At 42.9% G+C, this 20,507-nt stretch overlaps 1 protein-coding gene across 18 annotated transcripts in view; it reads left to right on the forward strand.

Moving 5' to 3' along the window:
• The first annotated feature begins 2,019 nt into the window (after positions 1-2,019).
• LOC110521924 (C-Jun-amino-terminal kinase-interacting protein 3) overlaps positions 2,020-20,507 on the forward strand; it is a 78,427-nt gene continuing 59,939 nt past the window's right edge. For 10 of the 18 annotated variants that reach the window (XR_016495307.1, XM_036968834.2, XM_036968841.2 and 7 more), the window contains exon 1: positions 2,062-3,062. Coding sequence is in view for 17 of the 18 variants with exons in the window: in XM_036968834.2 (XP_036824729.1) it covers positions 2,763-3,062 (300 nt within the window). In the remaining variant the exon portion in view is untranslated. Of the gene's footprint in view, positions 3,063-20,507 lie in introns of all 18 variants that reach the window. The other 8 variants (XM_036968838.2, XM_090232209.1, XM_090232213.1 and 5 more) reach the window with 2 other exon arrangements.

The following is a 20,507-nucleotide window of genomic DNA, read 5'->3' on the forward strand; positions in this document are numbered from 1 at the left end:
TGTTGAAAGTTAATTTGTGGAATTTCTTTCCTTCTTAAAGCATTTGAGCCAATCAGTTGTGTTGTATATATTTTTTTATACCCTTTGCTATGAAATTTGAAATTGAGCTCCGGTACATCCCTTTTCCATTGAGCATCCTTGAGATGTTTCTACAATTTGATTGGAGTACATCTGTGGTAAATTAAGTTGATTATACATGATTTGGAAAGGCAGGTAAGCTAGTTCAGTACTTCGGTGCGAAAAGTGAAAATTAATCCCAGAACAACAGCAAAGGACCTTGTGAAGATGCTGGAAGAAACAGGTATAAAAGATTTTATATCCATTGTAAAATGAGTCCTATATCGACATAACCTGAAAGGCCGCTTAGCATGGAAGAAGCCACTGCTCCAAAACCGCCATTTAAAAAAAGCCAGACTCCGGTTTGCAACTGCACATGGGGACAAAGATCACACTTTTTGGAGAAATGTCCTCTGGTCTGATGAAACAAAGAGAACTGTTTGGCCATAATATCCATCATTATGTTTGGAGGGAAAAGGGGGAGGCTTGCAAGCCGAAGAACTCCATCCCAACCGTGAAGCACGGGGGTGGCAGCATCATGTTGTGGGGGTGATTTGCTGCAGGAGGGACTGGTGCATTTCACAAAATAGATGGCTTCGTGAGGAATAAAAGTTATGTGGATATATTGAAGCAACATCTCAAGACATCAGTCAGGAAGTTTAAGCTTGGTCGCAAATGGGTCCTCCAAATGGACAATGACCCCAAGCACACTTGCAAAGTTGTGGCAAAATGGCTTAAGGACAACAAAGTCAAGGTATTAGAGTGGCCATCACAAAGCCCTGACCTCAACCCTATATAACATTTGTGGGCAGAACTGAAAAAGCGTGTGTGAGCAAGGAGGAGTACAAACCTGACTCAGTTTCACCAGCTCTGTCAGGAGGAATGGGCCACAATTCTTATTGTGGGAAGCTTGTGGAAGGCTACTCAAAACGTTTGACCCAAGTTAAACAATTTAAAGGCAATGCTACCAAATACTAATTGAGTGTATGTAAACTTCTGACCCACTGGGAATGTGATGAAAGAAAAAAGCTGAAATATATCACTCTACTACAATTCTGAAATTTCACATTCTTAAAATAAAGTGGTGATCCTAACAGTGCTAGAGGCGTCACTACAGACCCCGTTTCAATTCCAGGCTGTATCGCAACCAGCTGTGATTGTGCGCCGCCCTATGGGACTCCCAATTGGCCCAGCGTCGTCCTGGTTAGGGTTTAGCCGGGGTAGACCGTCATTGTAAACAATAATTTGTTCTTAACTGACTTGCCTAGTTAAATAAATAAAATAACATCAAAGTCTGCCATTGTCTGGATTTATGGTGCTTTCAAGACAACTGGGAACAAGGTTGAAAAATTATGACTTCAGTGATCTTCAGGTTGGAGCTCTAGAAAGAGGCCAGAGTTCCTGACTTGCAATTCTGAGTTGGATGGCAGTTGAAAATGTATTTTTTCAGTCAGTGTTCCCAGTTTGCTTGAACTCACTGAAATCAGATTTCCCAGTTCTGAGATTCCAGTTGTTTTGAGCGCTGCAGAAATCATGCTGGATTGACACCATGGTCAATGTTGAATGTTTATCCTTTTATACTTGGAAAATAGCCCCTTAAATCCAGACTTTGGACCACACAGCCAATCCACTGAATAGCAGGCTAGTGATTGCTTTGCAATGCTTGTAGTTAGACACTATTACAAACCACTCATTGTTGAATTTGCGATTTCCAACTTGTTGTGTAATGTTTATGTCCAATGGCCTATGAGCACCGAGACGTTTTATCAACATATTTTTTCATTTTTGGTCAAAATGTGTATGTTTTTACCATATTTTTTGTTTTTATAAATAGCTTTTTGCATTTTCTTGTTGGCACAATACAAGTGTCCATTGATTTAAAATGGAATATCATTTGAATGAGTTATCCACATTGAAATGTTTTGATATGCGGGCTTTTATTTAGAAGGTCTTGACATTACCATACGAAAGTGACGTCATCGTGTGTGCTGCTGTCAGAATACTAGTCCAGAGCCGACAGCGCCACCGACACCGAACAGCATCGTCCAGAGCCGAGAACAACAACCGTAGCAAAAACCGGATCAAATATGATTTAAGGGGCGGCTTGGGTGTTGGCGGCAAAAGGGAACACCGTTATCCTCTTTATTTTTTTTACCGATTTCGAATCCTCAGAGTAATGGCTGGGGTCCATGGCTCCGGCTGCTGAGCGGCAGGTGTATTGTTGAGGACATATTTCTCAATCGTTATGTATTCAACCACGGTCGATACACTGGTAAGGACGGAACCGACTGCTACCGGAATTGGATGTTGATGTCGCGAGGAAGGCTGTAGCTGGGTGCGTCGTTCCGTCCTCGAGGCTGCGGTGCAGCAGTGGTTGTTGGCTCGAGGAGGGCGGTGTCTCTAACTCCCTGTAAATAGCCTATATCTTTTTTTGTGAATTAAAATGCCTCAGTATAATTTAGTAGTTCAAGGTTAGAAATCCTAACTGCCAAACATGGATACCACCCAAATGATAGCAATCTTTGAAATCGTTCGGGATATGGAATGACACAGGTGATGTTTTATTGATGATTAATCCGAATGGATTATAATTTCAATGATTAGTATTTTCTCTTTCGTCTTGGTAAGCGTGTTTTATAACGGTAGGCCTATCTAAGCAATATCATCTCACATCTGGTATCGGACCCAGGCCTCATTTTGCCAAGATGATGGAAATCGATGAGGTTGTCTATCAGGACGACTATGGCTCGGTGTCCGTTATGTCGGAGCGGGTGTCGGGCCTGGCCAACAGCATCTACCGGGAGTTTGAGCGCCTCATCAGCAGCTACGACGAGGAAGTGGTCAAGGAGCTCATGCCGCTGGTGGTGAACGTTCTGGAGAATCTGGATTCGGTTTTAACGGAGAACCAGGAGCACGAGGTGGAGCTCGAGCTGCTGAAGGAGGACAACGAGCAGCTCATCACCCAGTACGAGCGTGAGAAGGCGCTGCGCAAGCAGGCAGAGGAGGTGAGGGTGCATTTACTCCATCCATGGCTGTTTTGTTTATAAATACTCGACCAGTGTCTTTATCACTAGCCATATCCATTACTAATAATCACAGCACATACATTCACCTTCAATAGCAGTTCAGTTTTCATTGCCACTGTATGCCAGTTTTACAAAAAATAAACCCCAAAACGAACCATTTATAAGCTATACCCACATCCCATTCACATTCCTTCTGTAGGCCATTTATTTTTAGACCTAAATAACAAGGGTTATGTCTCAAATGGCACCCTATACCCTATATAGTGCACTACTTTTGACCAGAGCTCATAGGGCCTAATGTAATATACACTGAGTATACCAAACATCAAGAACACCTTCCTAATATTGAGTTGCGCAGCAGAACAGCCTCAATTTGGTGTCAGAAACATTCCATAGGGATGCTGGCCCATGTTGACTCTAAATGCTTTCCACAGTTGTGTCAAGTTAACTGGATGTCCTTTGGGTGGTGGACCATTCTTGATACACACGGGAAACTGTTGATTGTGAAAAACCCAGCAGCATTGCAGTTCATGACACAAACCGGTGCGCATGGCACATACCCCATTCAAAGGAACTTAAATATTTTGTCTTGCCCATGCTCTGAATGTGACATTTACACATTGACAATTCATGTCCACACAATCCATGCTTCTACACCTGCATTGCTTGCTGTTTGGGGTTTTAGGCAGGGTTTCTGTACAGCACTTTGAGATCAGCTGATGTAAGAAGGGCTTTATAAATACATTTGATTTGGTCTCAATTGTATTAAGGCTAAAAAAATACATATTTAAACCTTTCTCCTGCCCTTCATCTATACTGATTGAAGTGGATTTAACAAGTCACATCAGTAAGGGATTATAGCTTACACCTGTATTCACCTGGTCAGTCTGTCACCTTCGATTGCATGCAGTGAGTACTCATATCTGGCCTAATGGCCCATCCCTATCAACACAGCAGATCAGAGACTGTGGAAAGGCCTATCTATGTAACATCATCAGTGGTGGTTCAATGAGTATAGGGGCCTGCGTATAGTGCCTGCCTGGATTGTGCCTGGGCCAGGTTGGTGATCAGTTCAGTGTGCTTGTGTGTTTGCAGAAGGAATCTGCCAAAGTTGTGATTCTGATGTGAATGTACTGTATTTCATTACATTTTATTCAATACAATAATTGTATTGGACACAGACTTTTATGGACAAAAATATGCCTACAATGAAACCAGCCTTTTCACAATTACAAGTTGTCTTGTAAACTACAAAGGGAAATCCCACGAGCTGCCCAGTGACGTGAGTCTGCCAGATGGGCTAAATGTCTTTTTTGCTGGCTTTGAGGCAAGCAACACTGAAGCATGCATGGGAGCATCAGCTGTTCCAGACAACTGTGAGATCATACTCTCCGTAGCCGATATGAGCAAGACCTTTAAACAGGTCAACATTCACCAGGCCACGGGGCCAGACGGATTACCAGGACATGTACTCAGAGCATGCGCGGACCAACTGGCAAAAGTCTTAAAGTCTTAACTGACATTTTCAACTTCTCCCTGACCGAGTTTGTAATACCTACAGTGGAGCAAAAAAGTATTTAGTCAGCCACCAATTGTGCAAGTTCTCCCACTTAAAAAGATGAGAGGCCTGCAATTTTCATCATAGGTTTCATCATAGGTACACTTGACTACCTGCAGCCATAACACACCTGTTATGCGAGTGCAGCAAGGGAGCCACGGTAAGGTGCTAGCGAGCATGAAAATATCTATAAAAAAAATTATTGATTGATTGTTTATATATATATATATATATATATAATCTTAACATAATCACTAGTTAACTACACATGGTTGTTGATATTATCTAGCTTGTCCTGCGTTGCATATAATCGATGCGGTGCCTGCTAATTTATCATTGAATCATAGCCTACTTTGCCAAACGGGTGATTTAACAAGTGTATTCGCGAAAAAAGCACTGTCGTTGCACCAATGTGTGCCTAACCATAAACATCGATGCCTTTCTTAAAATCAATACACAAGTATATATTTTTAAACCTTCATATTTAGTTAATATTGCTTGCTAACATGAATTTATTTTAACTATGGAAATTGTGTCACTTCTCTTGCGTTCTGTGCAACAGAGTCAGGGTATATGCAGCAGTTTGGGCCGCCTGGCTCGTTGCGAACTGTGAAGACTATTTTTTCCTAACAAAGACAGCCAACTTCGCCAAATGTGGGATGATTTAACAAAAGCGCATTTGCGAAAAAAGCATAATTGTTGCACGAATGTACCTAACCATAAACATCAATGTCTTTCTTAAAATCAATACACTGTATATATATATTTTTAAACCTGCATATTTAGTTAAAATAAATTCATGTTAGCAGGCAATATTAAACTTGGAAAATTGTCACTTCTCTTGCGTTCATTGCACACAGAGTCAGGGTATATGCAACAGTTTGGGCCGCCTGACTCGTTGCGAACTAATTTTCCAGAATTATGACATAACATTGAAGGTTGTGCAATGTAACAGGAATATTTAGAGTTATGGATGCCACCCGTTAGATAAAATCCGGAACGGTTCTGTATTTCACTGAAAGAATAAACATTTTACTTTCGAAATAGGCAGCAGCAGACTCATAAGCATTCATTCAAACAGCACTTTCGTGTGTTTGCAAGCAGCCTATCAACTCCCAAGATTAGGCTGGTGTAACCGATGTGAAATGGCTAGCTAGTTAGCGGGGTGCGCGCTAATAGCGTTTCAAACGTCACTCGCTTTTAGATTTGGAGTAGTTGTTCCCCTTGCTCTGCAAGGGCTGCGGCTTTTGTGGAGTGATGGGTAAACGCTGCTTCGAGGGTGGCTGTTGCCAATGTGTTCCTGGTTCGAGCCCAGGTAGGGGCGAGGAGAGGGATGGAAGCTATTCTGTTACTGCCAATACTAAAGTGCCTATAAGAACATCCAATAGTCAAAGGTATTTGAAATACAAATGGTATAGAGAGAAATAGTCCTATAATAACCTCAACCTAAAACTTCTTACCTGGGAATATTGAAGACTCATGTTAAAAAGAACCACCAGCTTTCATATGTTCTCATGTTCTGAGCAAGGAACTTAAACGTTAGCTTTTTTACATGGCACATATTGCACTTTTACTTTCTTCTCCAACAATTTTTTCTTGTTGCATTATTTAAACTAAATTGAACATGTTTCATTATTTGAGGCTAAATTGATTTGATTGATGTATTATATTAAGTTAAAATAAGTGTTCATTCAGTATTGTTGTAATTTAATGTTTGAGCTGTTGAATTGCGACTCCACTATGTCTCTATACTGACACTTTGCTTGTTTGATTGCCTTACGGAGGGAATAACTACACTGTTTGTATTCAGACATATTTCCAGTCGCCTTGCCATGATTAAATGCGTTGGTACGTGCTTTCAGTTTTGCGCAAATGCTGCAATCAATCCACGTTTTCTGGTTAGGGAAGGTTTTAATAGTCACAGCGGGTACAACATCTCCTATACACTTCCTTATAAACTCACTCACTGAGTCAGCGTATTTGTCAATGTTATTATCTGAGGCTACCCAGAACATATCCCAGTCCACATGATCAAAACAATCTTGAAGCGTGGAATCGGATTGGTCAGATCAGCGTTGGATAGACCTAAGCACGGGCGCTTCCTGTTTTGGTTTCTGCCTATAGGAGGCCAGCAACAAGATGGAGTCATGGTCAGATTTGACAAAAGAAGGGCGGGGGAGGGCCTTGAATGCATCGCAAAAGTTAGAGTAGCAATGGTCGAGCGTGTTACCCGCTCGTGTACAGCAATTGATATGCTGATAGAATTTAGGTAGCCTTGTTCTCAAATTAGCTTTGTTTAAAATCTCCAGCTACAATAAATGCAGCCTCAGGATATATGGTTTCCAGTTTGCATAAAGTCTAGTGAAGTTCCTTGATGGTCGTCTTGGTATCTGCTTGCGGGGGGATATACACGGCTGTGATGATAACCGAGGGGAGTTCTCTTGGGAGATAATCCGGTTGGCATTTGATTGTGAGGTATTCTAGGTCAGGTGAACAAAAGGACTTGAGTTCCTGAATGTTGTTACAATTACACCATGAGTCGTTAATCATGAAACATACACCCCACGCTTCTTCTTACCGGAGAGAGGTTAATTCCTGTCGGCGCGATGCACTGAATCTCGTTGGCTGTATGGACTCCGACAGCATATCCCCAGCTAGCCATGTTTCCGTGAAACAGAGAACGTTACAATCCCAGATATCTCTTTGGAAAGCAACTCTTGCCCTGATTTTGTCAACTAGGGACTGGACATTAGCGAGTAATATACTCTGAAGCGGTGGGTGGTGTGCGCCCATCCGAAGCCTCACTAGAAGACCGCTCTGGCACCCTCTCCTCTGGCGGCGTCGTTTTGGGTCAGCCTCTGGAACCAATTCAAACACCCTGGGAGGTGCAGACAAAGGATCTGCTTTTTGGAAAGTCGTATTCCTGGTCGTAGATGTCTCTCTGATATCCAATAGTTCTTCCCGGTTGTATGTAATAATACTTAAGGTTTTCTGGGTAACGATGTAAGAAATAATACATAAAAAAACTAAATACTGCACAGTTTCCTAAGGACTAGAAGTGATGCTGTCATCTCTATCAGCGCCATCTTGCTTAAGGTCGTTGTCCTGTTGGAAGGTGAACCTTCACCCCAGTCTGAGGTCCTGAGCGCTCTGGAGCAGGTTTTCATCAAGAATCTCTCCTGTACTTTTCTCCGTTCATCTTTGCCTCGATCCTGACTAGTCTCCCAGTCCCTGAAAAACCTCCCCACAGCATGATGCTGCCACCACCAAATTCAAAACGTTTAGGGTATCTTCATCCATTGTCCAACTGTTTGAATTTATTAGAATTGTTTTTAAAACCTTTTAACAATTTTAATGACCGTTGCTAGTGTTATCCTAGACACATTCTAGTATAGTATAAGCAGACAGCTGTGCAGGGTTTTACCCAAAATAAAGGTCCAATGCCACATGATGCTTAGTCACGTGTGTGTACAGTTATATACCATGTCACATCGACTGCGTCCCAATTAGCACCCTATTCCTGGCCTAGTGCACTACTTTTTATTAGGGCCCATGGGGCTATATAGGGAATATGGTGCCATTTGGGACAGAATGGTTTTCTCTGTCTCATTGTTTGCTACGTTTGAGGGAAGAGAACATGATTAAATGCATACATTTAAAATAGATTATTATGAAAGTGTAAAGAGGATATGTTTATATGCTTTTTGAAGCAAGTGACACAAAAATAGCATGTGCAAGAATTAGTTGTAAGGTCTGCTTCCAACTCACTCTCTCAAGCACGAAGATCCCCTGAACATAGCTCACTCTCCAGATCCCAATAAACTGAATTCTGATCACCTGTTCACACACCTGTATGTCATTTACACACACTAATTAGTTCAGTTCTTGGCACACAATCATTGTGAGGTATTGTTTGTTTTGATACACTTCTATTCGGAGCTCTGTTTTTTCCTGTATTAATCCTCCTGTGCACCGTAGTTTTTGCCTATCGAATTTCCTGTCATCAACCTCTTGCCTGATCTCCTGGACTATGCCATTAGCCTTTTCCCTGCCTGTACTGTTGCCTTTTTGGACCCCTGTGTATGACCTTCTGCCTGCCCCTGGACCCAGCTACCTGCCTCCTCCTGTGATCCTTTACAAATAAACACCTGCTGCACCCTGCGCTTGAAACCAGCTCTCTGTCTCCCATCATATTCATTACATTAGTAAGTATGCTGGTCAGAAAATGTGATAAGTATTTGGATGAAATAGTGCTTGCTCCAACAAACATAAATAATGATAATGACAACCTGTAAAGATATAGTGTCCTTTGGAGTAACTCAGGTACTGTTTTATAACTGTATTATATGAATTAAAGACTTCATGATGAACTGAAGAATAGTGTACTATACAGTAAAGTAACAGTAATTATCACATTACATTACCTGCACAATGTTATAAAGGTAAGAGTTGGGGTCAGAGTTATAACCTTTACAACAGAGCTCAATTTACAATGAGACCATAGTGCACTATATTTGCTGTGGTGGTTTCGAACTTTGAATGCAGCAGTGAACATACGAGTGCACAGATGCCATTTCAAATATAAATGTTTTAGATGCGACCCAGGGATTGGTTTAAGGCACTGCCTAAGACAGTGACGTGGTGAGTTGTGGGGGGGTGGGGCAGGGTGAATTATGGGAAATCAATTGTACACTGAGGGAGGCTGGCACTGTAACCTGATTTTGTGCTTATGACAGAAAGCGAGAGAGAGGCAGGGGGCAATATGGGAGAGGGGATGCGAGAGAGTTTTGAAATGATAGAGGGAATGGAGAGAGAGTGATACAGAGGAAAAGAGAGAGATGGAATTCTGAGCAGGAATACACGCCATAAAACTGGGATATAGAGGAGAATGTATGTATTTAACTAGACAAGTCAGTTAACAAAAAATTATTATTTACAATGATGGTGTACCAAAAGGCCTCCTACGGGGGCTGGGATTAAAAATACAAATAAATTAAATACAAATATAGGACAAAACACACATCACGACAAGAGAGACAACACTACATAAAGAGAGACCTAAGATGACAACATGTCGTGTTGCTGCCATGCTAACACCGCATGGTAGCAACACAACATGACAACAACATGGCAGCAGCACAAAACCGGGTACGGACATTATTGGGCACAGACAACAGCACAAAGGGCAAGAAGGTAGAGACAACAATGCATCACGCAAAGTAGCCACAACTGTCAGTAAAAGTGTCCATGATTGAGTCTTTGAATGAAGAGATGGAGATAAAACTGTCCAGTTTGAGTGTTTGTTGCAGCTTGTTGCAGCTTGTTCCAGTTGTTAGCTGCAGTGAACTGAAAAGGTGAGCGACCCAGGGATGTGTGTGCTTTGGGAACCTTTAACAGAATGTGTCTGGCAGAACGGGTGATGTATGTGGAGGATGCAGTAGATATCTCAGATAAGGGGGAGTGAGGCCTAAGAGGGTTAGTTTGGCAGCTGGGGTGAAAGAGGAGCGATTGCGACAGAGTAAACCAAGTCTAGATGTAACTTTAGCCTGCAGCTTTGATATGTGCTGAGAGAAGGACAGTGTACCATCTAGCTATACTCCCAAGTACTTGCATGAGGTTAAATACCTCAAGCTCTAAACCCTCAGAGGTAGTAATCACACCTGTGGGGAGTGGGGCATTCTTCTTACCAAACCAAATGACCTTTGTTTTGGAGGTATTCAGAACAAGGTTAAGGGCAGAGAAAGCTTGTTGGACATTAAGACCACTTTGTTGTAGAGCGTTTAACACAAACTCCAGGGAGGGGCCAGCTGAGTATAAGATTGTATCATCTGCATATACATGGATGAGAGAGCTTCCTACTGCCTGAGCTATGTTGTTGATGTAAATTGAGAAGAGCTTGGGGCCTAGGATCGAGCCTTGTGATACACCCTTGGTGATAGGCAGTGGCTGAGACAGCATCTGTTCTGACTTTATACACTACACTCTTTGAGAGAGGTAGTTATCAAACCAGGCCAAAGACCACTCAGAGACACCAATACCCCTTAGCCGGCCCACAAGAATGGAATGGTCTACCGTATCAAAAGCTTTTGCCAAGTCAATAAAAATAGCAGCACAATATTACTTAGAATCAAGGGCAATGGTGACATCATTGAAGACCTTTAAGGTTGCAGTGACATCCATAACCTGAGTGGAAACCAGATTGTATACCAGAGAGAATACTATAGACATCAAGAAAGCCAGTCAGTTGATTGTTGAGAAGTTTTTCCAACACTTTTGATAGACAGGGCAAATAGAAATAGGCCTATCACAGTTAGGATCAGCTTGATCTCCCCCTTTAAATAAACAACGAATTGTGGCTGCCTTTTCAAGCAATGGGAACCTCCCCAGAGAGGAGAGACAGGTTAAAAAGGTCAGATATAGGCTTGGCGATTGTAGGGGCAGCAACCTTAAAGAAGAAAGGGTCTAAACCATGGTTTTTGAGGGTCAAGTTTAAGGAGCTCCTTTAGCACCTCGGACTCAGTGACCGCCTGCAAGGAGAAACTTTGTAGTGGGGCAGGGGAAAAAATAGGGAGGAGCATTCTGGCTAGACACATTAGAAGCGGTGGGAGATGAGGAAATGTTGGACGGGCAAGGAGGTATGGCTGAGTCAAATAGGAATCCAGACTTAATGAAGTGGTGATTAAAAAGCTCAGCCATGTGCTTCTTGTCAGTAACAACCACATCATTTTTAAGGGACATGGGCAGCTGTGAGGAGGAGGGTTTATTCTCCAGGTCTTTAACTGTTTTCCAGAACTTCTTGGGGTTCGACCCACAGAAAGCGAGCTGCTCCTTAAAGTAACTAACTTTGGTCTTCCGGGATATTCTGGGTGCACTTTTTTCTCATTTGCCTGAGTGAGAGCCAGTCAGCCTGAGTATGAAACATAGAGGGAGTTAGAGAAAGGTAGACAAAGAACGAAAGAACAAGACCGAGATGGAGAGATACAAAGGGAGGGAGAGAGAAATTCTTCCCAGTGAGAGAGAAAGAGGCAGACAGATTGAAAGAACGAGAGACCGAGATAGAGACAGAGGGAACATCTTCCCAAGTCCAGAGAGAAGACAGCCCACACCCTGGCTGGAATCTCCTCCCTGTGCCATGTGCTTCCTTTGGGAGTAATTGTCAAGGCTCAGATTACAAGGCTTTTAGACAGACCTAAATGGCGCCCTGTTCCCTTTATAGTGCACTGTTCCCTTTATAGTGAGTGAGTGACTGCAGCGCGTTGCTATTGTTTTCTCATGGTGCTGCCTTGCTTTGGTCAACTGGTGAGACTGGAGTTGACCCATGTTCCCTATAGTGCACCATGGGCCCCGGTCAAAAGTAGCGCAATGTGTAGGGAATAGGGAGATGAGGTGGGGTTGTCTATTCGTTGAGGTCAGGGAGCAACGCCGGGCAACCTGTTAAGGATATGGCAGACATACGCCCCCTTTGGAGAGATTGGGTACCCCTAGTAAACTGGAAAAAAAATCTGTCAAAAATTGCTAATATATGCAAATAAAAATTATTATTGGATAGAAAACACTCTAAAGATTCTAAAACCGTTGGAATTATGTCTGTAAGTATAGCAGAACTCACAGGGCAGGCATTCTTCCAAACTAGTTTTTGTGGCCATGAAAGTTGGAGCAACTTTGACGTCATGGCCCCCACCCTTCCCAACCAGCTATGATTCTGGGGACACTTTCTATCTCTTCCGCTAGATGTCCTCTTTCATTAGAGCTTCAAATCGTTCAAATCCCGCGAGAACCCTATGGCCTATTGACCCAATGGGAGTGAAATTAGTGCGTGCCACGAGAGAATAGGCTGTGCGTATGGGCGCGAATTGGTCCCAGCCATTCCTTTGTTTCCAGCACTCAAGAGAAGGGCAGACGATGGCCGATTGAATTGAAGTTTGTTTTGCACGTCTAAAACATCATAAAGCTTGCTTCTGCACTTAGTTTGACCTGTTTAGTCGACATATAATGTGTAATTTTGAAGTTTTGATGCGCAACTTATCCGGACCAGAGGACGTTTTGGGTGCATTTCAGCTGATGTTATTAGCAGTAGCTAATACAAAGACGCAAGACTTGAAACCAAACGATGTATTGGGTAAGTATGAAGCCTTCCAGAACATTCTGAACGAAGACCATCGAAGGTAAGGGAATATTTATGCTTAAATCTGTGTTTCTGTTGACTCCAACATTACGTGGAAATGTAGCTTGGAACTGAGCGCTGTCTCAGCATATGGAATAGTGTGCGATTTCTGTAACGTTAAAAATAAATCTAACACAGCGGTTGCATAAAGAAGCAGTGTATCTTTCTAACTATATGTAGAACATGTATATTTAGTCAAAGTTTATGATGTCTATTTACGTTATCTTGCCGCGCTACATAGATTTCCTGCGGGCATTTTTGAGTAATTTCTGAAGGTGAACTCACTGTAAATGGACATTTATGGATATAAATGGCATATTATTGAAAAAAAAAAATATGTACTGTGCAATATGTCATATTACTGTCATCTGATGAAGATTTTCAAAAGGTTAGTGAGCGATTTATTTTTTAATCCTGCGTTTGTTGATTGCATGTTTTGGCTATTGAAATGAGCTGTGTCTGGTGGTGGTTTTACATATATATGTGCTATGTTTTCGCCGTAAAACATTTTAGAAATCTGACTTGCTGGCTAGATGAACAAGATGTTTATCTTTCATTTGAGCTATTGGACTTGTTAATGTGTGGAGGTTAAATATTTTTAAGAATATTTTTGCGTTCCATGCGCCACCGTTTCAGCTGAACGTGGGAGGGTTGATCCCCAATTGGGAACCAATATCGTAGACAGGTTAATAGGAGTGCCATAGACTTTTAACATGAGCATTTTTAGGGGCGTACTGGGTGAGAAAATAGACATGTCCCTGTCCCTAACTTTGGAAGTTTTGCCTCCCTATGTTCCCGGTTCCTGTTATTTGAGGTCAGCCAGACGATGGTAGAGCATATCTCTAGCAGCAGGCAGGGTCTCGCTACAGTTGGGGGATTACAGTCGTAAGACTGCAGCCCGGCCGGCCCATTGTGCAAGGCTTTATAAAACTCTGCAGACTGCAGAGAGAGCCCTTGGAAGGAAGGCAGGCAGGCCAGACAGCTGTGTTAGTTTCTGTTTGTTTTCTGATTCCTGTACAGAGAGAGAGGAGAGCAGGGTCTGGTTCAGTTAGTACGACATGGGACAAAACACTTTTAAATTGGTGGAGATATGCTGATACATGAACGTGTAACATTTTCATTTTCAGGTTTCTAAATCTCATTTATTCACATTTATTTATCAATCCCTTTTTACATCAGCAGATGTCACAAAGTGCTTATACAGAAACCCAGCCTAAAACCCCAAAGAGCAAGCAATGCGGATGTAGAAGCACAGTGGCTAGGAAAAACTCTATAGAAAGGCAGGAACCTATGAAGAAACCTAGAGGAACTAGGCTCTGAGGGGTGGCCGGGTGGAGATTATAAGAGTAATGGCCATTAAGGCCAGATCGTTCTTCAAGATGTTTATATATATATATATATATATACAGTGCCTTGCGAAAGTATTCGGCCCCCTTGAACTTTGCGACCTTTTGCCACATTTCAGGCTTCAAACATAAAGATATAAAACTGTATTTTTTTGTGAAGAATCAACAACAAGTGGGACACAATCATGAAGTGGAACGACATTTATTGGATATTTCAAACTTTTTTAACAAATCAAAAACTGAAAAATTGGGCGTGCAAAATTATTCAGCCCCCTTAAGTTAATACTTTGTAGCGCCACCTTTTGCTGCGATTACAGCTGTAAGTCGCTTGGGGTATGTCTCTATCAGTTTTGCACATCGAGAGACTGACATTTTTTCCCATTCCTCCTTGCAAAACAGCTCGAGCTCAGTGAGGTTGGATGGAGAGCATTTGTGAACAGCAGTTTTCAGTTCTTTCCACAGATTCTCGATTGGATTCAGGTCTGGACTTTGACTTGTCCATTCTAACACCTGGATATGTTTATTTTTGAACCATTCCATTGTAGATTTTGCTTTATGTTTTGGATCATTGTCTTGTTGGAAGACAAATCTCCGTCCCAGTCTCAGGTCTTTTGCAGACTCCATCAGGTTTTCTTCCAGAATGGTCCTGTATTTGGCTCCTTCCATCTTCCCATCAATTTTAACCATCTTCCCTGTCCCTGCTGAAGAAAAGCAGGCCCAAACCATGATGCTGCCACCACCATGTTTGACAGTGGGGATGGTGTGTTCAGGGTGATGAGCTGTGTTGCTTTTACGCCAAACATAACGTTTTGCATTGTTGCCAAAAAGTTCAATTTTGGTTTCATCTGACCAGAGCACCTTCTTCCACATGTTTGGTGTGTCTCCCAGGTGGCTTGTGGCAAACTTTAAACTACACTTTTTATGGATATCTTTAAGAAATGGCTTTCTTCTTGCCAGTCTTCCATAAAGGCCAGATTTGTGCAATATACGACTGATTGTTGTCCTATGGACAGAGTCTCCCACCTCAGCTGTAGATCTATGCAGTTCATCCAGAGTGATCATGGGCCTCTTGGCTGCATCTCTGATCAGTCTTCTCCTTGTATGAGCTGAAAGTTTAGAGGGACGGCCAGGTCTTGGTAGATTTGCAGTGGTCTGATACTCCTTCCATTTCAATATTATCGCTTGCACAGTGCTCCTTGGGATGTTTAAAGCTTGGGAAATCTTTTTGTATCCAAATCCGGCTTTAACCTTCTTCACAACAGTATCTCGGACCTGCCTGGTGTGTTCCTTGTTCTTCATGATGCTCTCTGCGCTTTTAACGGACCTCTGAGACTATCACAGTGCAGGTGCATTTATACGGAGACTTGATTACACACAGGTGGATTGTATTTATCATCATTAGTCATTTAGGTCAACATTGGATCATTCAGAGATCCTCACTGAACTTCTGGAGAGAGTTTGCTGCACTGAAAGTAAAGGGGCTGAATAATTTTGCACGCCCAATTTTTCAGTTTTTGATTTGTTAAAAAAGTTTGAAATATTCAATAAATGTCGTTCCACTTCATGATTGTGTCCCACTTGTTGTTGATTCTTCACAAAACAATACAGTTTTATATCTTTATGTTTGAAGCCTGAAATGTGGCAAAAGGTCGCAAAGTTCAAGGGGGGCGAATACTTTCGCAAGGCACTGTATATATATTTACAACTTTTTTCACATACATTTTATTTTTATTTTCCATCAACTCATCTTCAAAACACTCTCCTGCAACCCGCCTCACCAATTTATATTTATAAAAAAGTATTATTTACCTCAAATCTGTAATCCTCCAAGAAGCTAGCCAGAAACTCCAAGAAGCTAGCCAGAAACTAGCCAGAAGCTAGCCATAAGCTAGCCCAGAAGCTAATCCAGAAGCTAATCAGAAGCTAGTTCAGAAGCTAGTTAGCTTCTTTACTGGCAAATCGTTAGTATTCAGCTAACCACGGTTTGTGGTCATCAGCTATCCTTTAGCTCGAATCTATCGCCAGTTTTGTACGGTGCAGCGCGGCTCGGAACGGAACATACCGGACCAATTTTTCTCTCCATGTCCCTGGATTTCAACTGCTCTCTGGACATTCATACCCGTATCTCACAGCTAGCTAGCTGCTATCCGTGTGACTATCGGCTTTCGTCGATTCCGGAGCAAACATCAATTATTCCGGAGCTAGCCAGCTCCGTCAATCACTCCTGAGTTCCATCAATCACTCCTGGGCTGCAGTCACCTATCCGGACCCGTTTTACTGCCTACGCGGAGCCCCACCGGGCCTTCACAACTGGACTGCCAACGTTATCTACCTGAAGGAGATCCGGCTGGCTCCTCTGTCGCGACGTTACCTGAACACCCATCTGCGGCCTGCTAACCGTTAGCTGTCTTACCGGCTGCTATCTGAATAGACAATCGGACAATTTATTTATTTTGTATTATTATTATGTTTTCTTCTTGGGCCTCTATAACTATATCTATTGTTCTTATTTTTGTTGTTGTTGTGTGATTTGGATTAATCCCCTCTACCACACGGAACCCCACTAATCTACTGACGGAATGCAAGAGGTGGCTAACAACAGACCTCCATCCTATGCTAGCTTGCTACCGATGGCCTGGCTAGCTGTCTAAATCGCCGTGACCCCCAACCAACCTCTCCACTCACTGGACCCTTTTGATCACTCGACTAAGCATGCCTCTCCTTAATGTCAATATGTCTTGTCCATTGCTGTTCTGGTTAATGTTTATTGGCTTATTTCACTGTAGAGCCTCTAGTCCTGCTCACTATACCTTATCCAACCTATTAGTTCCACCACCCACACATGCAATGACATCTCCTGGTTTCAATGATGTTTCTAGAGACAATATCTCTCTCTTCATCACTCAATACCTAGGTGTACCTCCACTGTATTCACATCCTACCATACCTTTGTCTGTACATTATACCTTGATGCTATTTTATCGCCCCCAGAAACCTCCTTTTACTCTCTGTTCCAGACGTTCTAGACGACCAATTCTTATTGCTTTTAGCCGCACCCTTATTCTACTCCTCCTATGTTCCTCTGGCGATGTAGAGGTGAATCCAGGCCCTGCAGTGCCTAGCTCCACTCCTATTCCCCAGGCGCTCTCTTTTGACGACTTCTGTAACCGTAATAGCCTTGGTTTCATGCATGTTAACATTAGAAGCCTCCTCCCTAAGTTTGTTCTATTCACTGCTTTAGCACACTCTGCCAACCCGGATGTTCTAGCTGTGTCTGAATCCTGGCTTAGGAAGACCACCAAAAATTCAGAAATTTTAATTCCAAACTACAACATTTTCAGACAAGATAGAACTGCCAAAGGGGGCGGTGTTGCAATCTACTGCAAAGATAGCCTGCAGAGTTCTGTCCTACTATCCAGGTCTGTACCCAAACAATTTGAACTTCTACTTTTAAAAATCCACCTCTCTAAAAACAAGTCTCTCACCGTTGCCGCCTGCTATAGACCACCCTCTGTCCCCAGCTGTGCTCTGGACACCATATGTGAACTGATTGCCCCCCATCTATCCTCAGAGCTCGTGCTGCTAGGCGACCTAAACTGGAACATGCTTAACACCCCAGCCATCCTACAATCTAAACTTGATGCCCTCAATCTCACACAAATTATCAATGAACCTACCAGGTACCTCCCCAAAGCCTTAAACACGGGCACCCTCATAGATATCATCCTTACCAACTTCCCCTCTAAATACACCTGTGCTGTCTTCAACCAAGATCTCAGCGATCACTGCCTCATTGCCTGCATCCGTAATGGGTCAGCGGTCAAACGACCTCCACTCATCACTGTAAAACGCTCCCTGAAACACTTCAGCGAGCAGGCCTTTCTAATCGACCTGGCCGGGGTATCCTGGAAGGATATTGATCTCATCCCGTCAGTAGAGGATGCCTGGATATTAAAAAAAAATGCCTTCCTAACCATCTTAAATAAACATGCCCCATTCAAGAAATTTAGAACCAGGAACAGATATAGCCCTTGGTTCTCCCCAGACCTGACTGCCCTTAACCAACACAAAAACATCCTATGGCGTTCTGCATTAGCATCGAACAGCCCCCGTGATATGCAGCTGTTTAGGGAAGCTAGAAACCATTATACACAGGCAGTTCGAAAAGCCAAGGCTAGCTTTTTCAAGCAGAAATTTGCTTCCTGCAACACTAACTCAAAAAAGTTCTGGGACACTGTAAAGTCCATGGAGAATAAGAACACCTCCTCCCAGCTGCCCACTGCACTGAAGATAGGAAACACTGTCACCACTGATAAATCCACCATAATTGAGAATTTCAATAAGCATTTTTCTACGGCTGGCCATGCTTTCCACCTGGCTACTCCTACCCCGGTCAACAGCACTGCACCCCCAACAGCAACTCGCCCAAGCCTTCCCCATTTCTCCTTCTCCCAAATCCATTCAGCTGATGTTCTGAAAGAGCTGCAAAATCTGGACCCCTACAAATCAGCCGGGCTAGACAATCTGGACCCTTTCTTTCTAAAATTATCTGCCAAAATTGTTGCCACCCCTATTACTAGCCTGTTCAACCTCTCTTTCGTGTCGTCTGAGATTCCCAAAGATTGGAAAGCAGCTGCGGTCATCCCCCTCTTCAAAGGGGGGGACACTCTTGACCCAAACTGCTACAGACCTATATCTATCCTACCATGCCTTTCTAAGGTCTTCGAAAGCCAAGTCAACAAACAGATTACCGACCATTTCGAATCTCACCATACCTTCTCTGCTATGCAATCTGGTTTCAGAGCTGGTCATGGGTGCACCTCAGCCACGCTCAAGGTCCTAAACGATATCTTAACCGCCATCGATAAGAAACATTACTGTGCAGCCGTATTCATTGATCTGGCCAAGGCTTTCGACTCTGTCAATCACCACATCCTCATCGGCAGACTCGACAGCCTTGGTTTCTCAAATGATTGCCTCGCCTGGTTCACCAACTACTTCTCTGATAGAGTTCAGTGTGTCAAATCGGAGGGTCTGCTGTCCGGACCTCTGGCAGTCTCTATGGGGGTGCCACAGGGTTCAATTCTTGGACCGACTCTCTTCTCTGTATACATCAATGAGGTCGCTCTTGCTGCTGGTGAGTCTCTGATCCACCTCTACGCAGACGGCACCATTCTGTATACTTCCGGCCCTTCTTTGGACACTGTGTTAACAACCCTCCAGGCAAGCTTCAATGCCATACAACTCTCCTTCCGTGGCCTCCAATTGCTCTTAAATACAAGTAAAACTAAATGCATGCTCTTCAACCGATTGCTACCTGCACCTACCCGCCTGTCCAACATCACTACTCTGGACGGCTCTGACTTAGAATACGTGGACAACTACAAATACTTAGGTGTCTGGTTAGACTGTAAACTCTCCTTCCAGACCCATATCAAACATCTCCAATCCAAAGTTAAATCTAGAATTGGCTTCCTATTTCGCAACAAAGCATCCTTCACTCATGCTGCCAAACATACCCTTGTAAAACTGACCATCCTACCAATCCTCGACTTTGGCGATGTCATTTACAAAATAGCCTCAAACCCTACTCAACAAATTGACCCAGGGTCTACAAGACCCTGCTAGGTAAAGTCCCCCCTTATCTCAGCTCGCTGGTCACCATAGCATCTCCCACCTGTAGCACACGCTCCAGCAGGTATATCTCTCTAGTCACCCCCAAAACCAATTCTTTCTTTGGCCGCCTCTCCTGCCAGTTCTCTGCTGCCAATGACTGGAACGAACTACAAAAATCTCTGAAACTGGAAACACTTATCTCCCATACTAGCTTTAAGCACCAACTGTCAGAGCAGCTCACAGATTACTGCACCTGTACATAGCCCACCTATAATTTAGCCCAAACAACTACCTCTTTCCCAACTGTATTTAATTAATTTTATTTATTTTGCTCCTTTGCACCCCATTATTTTTATTTCTACTTTGCACATTCTTCCATTGCAAAACTACCATTCCAGTGTTTTACTTGCTATATTGTATTTACTTTGCCACCATGGCCTTTTTTGCCTTTACCTCCCTTCTCACCTCATTTGCTCACATTGTATATAGACTTGTTTATACTGTATTATTGACTGTATGTTTGTTTTACTCCATGTGTAACTCTGTGTCGTTGTATCTGTCTAACTGCTTTGCTTTATCTTGGCCAGGTCGCAATTGTAAATGAGAACTTGTTCTCAACTTGCCTACCTGGTTAAATAAAGGTAAAAAAAATAAATAAAATAAGCGCTTGCACAGTGCTCCTTGGGATGTTTAAAGCTTGGGAAATCTTTTTGTATCCAAATCCGGCTTTAAACTTCTTC

This window comes from Oncorhynchus mykiss, chromosome 4 (assembly GCF_057628025.1).
Source record: "Oncorhynchus mykiss isolate SJ-2025 chromosome 4, ASM5762802v1, whole genome shotgun sequence".
Taxonomy (NCBI): domain Eukaryota; kingdom Metazoa; phylum Chordata; class Actinopteri; order Salmoniformes; family Salmonidae; genus Oncorhynchus; species Oncorhynchus mykiss.